Source organism: Galeopterus variegatus, unplaced genomic scaffold, assembly GCF_000696425.1.
Source record: "Galeopterus variegatus unplaced genomic scaffold, G_variegatus-3.0.2 Scaffold4674, whole genome shotgun sequence".
NCBI lineage: Eukaryota > Metazoa > Chordata > Mammalia > Dermoptera > Cynocephalidae > Galeopterus > Galeopterus variegatus.
Window position 1 is genome coordinate 135237 of NW_007730785.1, and position 6087 is coordinate 141323.

Sequence of the window (6087 nt, forward strand, 5' to 3'; positions counted from 1 at the left end):
CCCCCTAAACACTTCAGCATGCATACTATTAAGTAGAATTCATATTTGTTTCCAGATCTTATTCTTTTGAAGTGAAATGCATGCTTGCCTTAGTCTGTTCAGGTTGCTATAACCAAATACCATAGACTGGGTGGCTTAAACCACAAACATATATTTCTCAGAGTCCTGGAGGCTGGAAGCCTGAGATCAGGGTGCCAGCATGATCGGGTCCTTGGTGAGGGCTCTCTTCTTGATTTGCAAATGGAGGCCTTCTTGCTGTATCCTCACATGGCGGGGAGTGGGGGAGAGATCTCATATAAGGGCATTAATCCCATCATGAGGGCCTCACCTTCATGACCTAATATAACTAATTATGTCCCACAGGCCCCACCTCCGAATACCATCACATTAGAGATTAAGGCTTCAACATATGAATTTGGGAGTTGGCAGGGTTAGTGGGACGACACAAACATTCAGTCCATAGTAATGCTGTTGCACAAACCTTCAGTGTACATTCACTGAATTTTGACAACTGCATACACCTGTCCTAAACCCCGTCAAGATCTAGAACATTGCCACCATTGCAGAATGTCCCTTCATGCCCCTTTCCAGTCACTCCCCACCCCCATCCCCTAAGAAATGACCAGTGTTCTGATTCTATTCACCATAGATTAGTTTTGCCTCTTCTAGAATTTCACATAAGTGGAGCCACACAGTAGGTATTCATTTGTCTCTGCTCTTTCACTCAGGGCTGTCATTTGCAACCCTTCCTCATGGTGCACATGAGCACTGAGGCCCAGAGAAGTGAAGGGACGCATTTGGGGTCCCCCAGCACCTAGCAGCTGGAACCCAGGACTCCTGGTGTCCAATCTGCACAACACAGTGTCTCTAGCCCCCTCCCCCAACCTCTCCCCCCAGGGCGAACGGCTGAGCCACGCAGTGGGCTGTGCTTTTGCTGCCTGCCTGGAGCGAAAACAGCGCCGGGAGAAGGAATGTGGGGTCACGGCTGCCTTCGACGCCAGCCGCACTAGCTTCGCCCGCGAGGGCTCCTTTCGCCTGTCTGGGGGTGGGCGACCAGCTGAGCGAGAGGCCCCAGACAAAAAGAAAGGTGGGTGCAACCCAGAAGGTCGGGCTAGGCACAAAGGGGGCACAGGTGGGGCCAGGGACCCAGTTCTGGGAGAGAGCTGCAGAGGTACAGAACTCTACAGTTTAGAAAGAGGGTGCCAACCACAAAGTTTGGTTACAGTTTTTTTTGTTTTTTGTTTGCTTGTTTGTTGTTTTGTGGCTGGCCGGTACAGTGATCTTTACCCTTAACCTTGGTGGTGAAACACCAAGTTCTAACCAACTGAGTAACCACCAGCCTGGTTACAGTTTATAAAGCACACCTCAGTTTAAGCAGTTCTTTGGGCAATATTCTGCAGGCTACAGATCAGGCGAAGCTCACCAAGCGTTTTATTATCTGCCAAGTCAGGCAGTTCCCAGGGCTTTTCAAGCTGTGGATCAAGACCTCTGAAGTCAGTTTGCTGAATTGTGGCTGGCATTTTAAAAAACGAAATAGAAAATATCAGAGTACATCAAATGTAGTAGGGCTTAAATATAGTTTAATGATACTTTTATTTCATTGTGTGCGTGTGTGCATGTGTGTGTGTGTGTGTAAGGAGTTATCACGTTAAAGAAATATCCTACTCTGTGTTATCATCAAGAAAGTTTGAAAAATACCTGGTAAACTAACATTCTAGGTAAATAGTAAGTAATCTGTAAATTCTAAAACAGTGCGTTTTTAAAAATATAACTGTATGTATGTGCTGAGTCACAATGTAATTTAATATTTTTAACTATGAATTCTAGTTTTAAAATTTTGGGAAAACACTGCTTAGAATTTACAAAGAATTTACCACTGGGAACTGATCCAGATTAAAGGAGTCTAAAGGGACTTGGCAGGTACTAATAAATGCAATGTGATCCTGCACTGGATCCTGGATTGTAAGAAAAAAAAAAAAAGAAAATCCATAGAGGACATGAATTGGACAGTTAGGGAAATTAAAAAATGGACTGTAGATTGGATAATAGTATTGTATCCATGTTAAACTTCCCAAGTGACAAGTTATACTGTGTGGTTCAGTAGGAAAATGTCATGATTCTTAGGAGGTACATGCTGGTGGTTTTAGGGTTGATGGTACAGAAAAATACATGTATTAAGAAAACATGCTGGGCCAGCCTGGTGGCACACTCGGTAGAGTGCGGCGCTTGGGAGCGCAGCGGCGCTCCCGCTGAGGGTTCGGATCCCATGTAGAGACTGGTCCGCTCACTGGTTGAGCGCGGTGCGGGCGCGACACCGTACAGTTTTCTCTAAATTTAACATATTTGTAAATAAAAAGTTAGGAAAACAGACATTTTTATTACTTACTACAGTATTAGAGTTTACAAAGTATGTTTTATTTGTAAATTACATGACCATTTACAAACCTCTTTACAAAGTTCTTCACAACTTACAAAGTATTTTAATGTTTACATCATTTATTAGAATTTGTAAAGAATTTTATCATGGGCAAAGCCGATTACAGAGTGAAGTTGACAAAGGGCATGATAGAGTATATTGTATTTTATTGTTCATAAAGAACACAACAGGCATGTAGCTCTTCACAGTTTGCAAGTATTTCTTTCCTGTGTGCCTAACTTAGAATTTATGAAGAATGTTGTCATGTACAAAGGGTATTACAGTGTGCTTTTGAGTTTGCAAAGGGTTTTGCTATTTCCAAAGGATATTCTAATTTCCACAGACTTTGCATTGTAGAAAGCACTTTACTGTTTGCATAGCCAAATGTGAGCTTACAAAATGAGGTCTGATTTGCCAAACATATGAGTGTCACACAGTGTTTTGTCATTAATGTGCTCAATCACAGTCTCAGGGCACTGCATTTTAACACAGAGGTCTTTCCAGTGTAGGAATTACAGAGCAGCATTTTCCACAAAGTCGTTCACCAAGCTTTTGTTGGATTCCAAAGATTTTAATATTCACTACCTAAACTGACCTCAGGAGGCCTTGGAAGGTAGTGTAGGGATATTTAGCCCAGGTTTCCAGCTGGGAAGCTGGAGCCCAGAGAGGGGAGGGGACTTCCTGAGGTCATACAGTAGGCAGGGGCAGAGGTAGTTTCCCAGTTTTAAATTGTCCTGGCCTGTTTCCACTGCCCCGGGCCAGGCCTGGGTGGGCCCCTCGTAGCCTCAACCTAGAAGATGGGAGAAGCTGCACTGGGTGACATCCTCCTAGGGGTCTCTCTGGGCCTGAGTTTAATCTCCCTGGCATTCAGGCTGTGGCTTGAGTGAGGCCCCAGTTGGAGGATGGGTGTATGTTTGTGGGTTGGCAGGGGTGAGTGGATCCTCCCTTTGAACAGCCTGCTTCTCGTGCTAGGTGGGGAGACCAAGTTCCCCTCCCACCCACCCCCCTGGAGGACAGAGATCAGTTCCAGAATGGAGGGAACCTGGGCTGAGGGGCTGGAACAATCTGGGAAGCTTCCCAGAGGATGAAGAGAGGCCTCAAATGCCATGGTGAGGTGTCTAACCACCTGTCCCCCCATGTCTCCAGCAGAGGCAGCAGCTGCCCCCACTGTGGCTCCTGGCCCTGCCCAGCCTGGGCACGTGTCCCCAACACCAGCCACCACATCCCCTGGTGAGAAGGGTGAGGCAGGTACCCCAGTGGCTGCAGGTACCACTGGGGCTGCCATCCCCCGCCGCCATGCCCCACTGGAGCAGCTTGTTCGCCAGGGCTCCTTCCGTGGGTTCCCAGCACTCAGCCAGAAAAACTCACCTTTCAAACGACAGCTGAGCCTACGGCTGAATGAACTACCATCCACGCTGCAGCGCCGCACTGACTTCCAGGTGAAGGGCACAGGTGAGCCCTGGGCTCAGTGGGAAGGGGCATCAGAATCAGTTAGTGCTGTCTGATGTGGGCAAGGGATAGAAACGAGAGGTGGTACACACCGTGATTGATTCGCACTGTCTGAGCAAGGTGGAACACATCGTGATCAGTTAGCACTGTCTGCCATGGGCAAGGGATAGGAAGGCAGAGGCACGGATCATGATTGGTTAGCCATGTCTGCTATGGGTAAGAGGTAGCAGAAAGGCAGCACAGGTTATGATCAGTTAGCAATGTCTGCTGTGGTTCAGGGTAAGGAGAGAGGTGGCCCCCATCATGATTGGTTAGCAAAGTCTGCCATGGTCAAGGAAGGGAAGAGAAGGAGTAGACTGAAGCACCATAGGTTAATGCTTCCTCCAAGCATTTGGCTAGTAGAGCCATGAAATCTGGTCAGGTGAAGGATACAGGTATTCTCCAGTCTCAGGAAAGGAGGAGTGTGGTGGATTAGCAATGTCTGCCTAGGGCGGGGAGAGTAGAGGGGTAGTGAACATCCCACTCTCCTTGCAGTGTCTGTCATGAGCAAGAAAAGGAGAGAGGGGCACGCCACATGATTAATTAGCAAAGTTGCCATGAGCGAGGGAGAAGAGAAAGCAGCAGGAGTGTTATGTTTTGGCCCAAAGGGAGGCTTCTTCGGTCAGTGGAAACATGAGATGAGCATAGAGACATTGGTTGTGGGCAAAGGGTTAGGCAGAGGCAGAACGCCACATGATTAATTAGCAAAGTTGCCATGAGCGAGGGAGAAGAGAAAGCAGCAGGAGTGTTATGTTTTGGCCCAAAGGGAGGCTTCTTCGGTCTGTGGAAACATGAGATGAGCATAGAGACATTGGTTGTGGGCAAAGGGTTAGGCAGAGGCAGAACCCATCATGAAGAGGCAGGAGGTGGCACATCATCATAGTCGACTGGCAGTGTCTGCCATGGGAGGTGATGGGAGGGGGGTGGCATAAATGACCTGTTTTGCTTGGAAGGAAGATGGAGATACAAGGACCTGTCCCTTCCAGAATTTGGCCATTGGAACCATGAGGTCTGGCCAGGTGAGGGGTGAGGTGAGCAAAGAGCTCAGTGAGGAAAAGAATACTGTGTTTGGTTACTAATTCCTGCCACTGGCTAGGGAGAGGCGAGGGGTGGCATATATCTAAAAGCAGTCAGCAAGACCGTGTAGTCTGGCCCACTTTCCTGCTTCCATATACCACATGTGCGACACTACCCCCTGTTGCCTCAGGGATAGGTGTGAGAGGGTGTTGATCTGTATCCAGGAGGCTGGGTTGCTCCAGAAGGTAACTGTTGAGCAGATGCCAGCTTTTGTGGAGAGTGACGCACACTCACTCCCTGTCCTATAGCATCCCTTGGCTGTCACACACCCTTACATTGGCTGTCCTCACGCCGCCTGACATTAAGCACACACCTATGGCTCTCACACACTTTCCCTGAGAGGTGGCCAGCTCCCCAGGCTACATTTGGAAGCCTCACTCTCCTGCAGCCAGCTGCACACTCACTTGGATGTGACATACCATGCAGAACTTTCAGAGACTCATATAGATGTCACACTCACATACACTTAGAAGTCACACACATTCTAAAATCACACATCCAGATTTACACACCCTCACAAACCACACAACGGATTCACACAAACTCACAAACACACTCACACTTCACACAGGCGGATTCACTCACACTTGGGAATCACACATCAGGACGCCACCTGCCTGGATCTCAGTCACACTCAGATGCCATACCCTCGGAAGCCACATGCCTGTTGGACAAACACCCCAGTCATTGTCGACATTGATCTGGAAACCACTGATCCCCACCCGGGTCCCCACATCACACCTGCTGACTCCAACAGTCAGTTTCTTTGTGATGCTCACTGGAGCATCCCATATGCTCCCCTGGAGACAGCCACCTGCTGACATTTGTCACACACTACACAGGAGGTCCACTGTTGTTTATTTGGACGGTAATTTTCCTCACCCCAAGCCCTCATGAGGCCACACTCCTGCTCGGGTCTCCTGTCCTGCTGGGACAGGTGCATCTCTGCCTGTGTGATGTATGTTGGATTCACTCACACTTGGGAATCACACATCAGGACGCCACCTGCCTGGATCTCAGTCACACTCAGATGCCATACCCTCGCAAGCCACATGCCTGTTGGACAAACACCCCAGTCATTGTCGACATTGATCTGGAAACCACTG

At 48.3% G+C, this 6087-nt stretch overlaps 1 protein-coding gene across 2 annotated transcripts in view; it reads left to right on the plus strand.

The window, feature by feature from the left end:
* Nucleotides 1-6087, plus strand: part of NUMBL (numb homolog (Drosophila)-like) — a 25989-nt gene that overhangs the window by 15304 nt on the left and 4598 nt on the right. Inside the window, exons 7-8 of one of the 2 annotated variants that reach the window (XM_008588109.1) lie at nucleotides 898-1087; nucleotides 3566-3868. In XM_008588109.1, the coding sequence (XP_008586331.1) occupies nucleotides 898-1087; nucleotides 3566-3868 (493 nt within the window). Of the gene's footprint in view, nucleotides 1-897; nucleotides 1088-3562; nucleotides 3869-6087 lie in introns of both variants that reach the window. The other variant, XM_008588108.1, reaches the window with a different exon arrangement.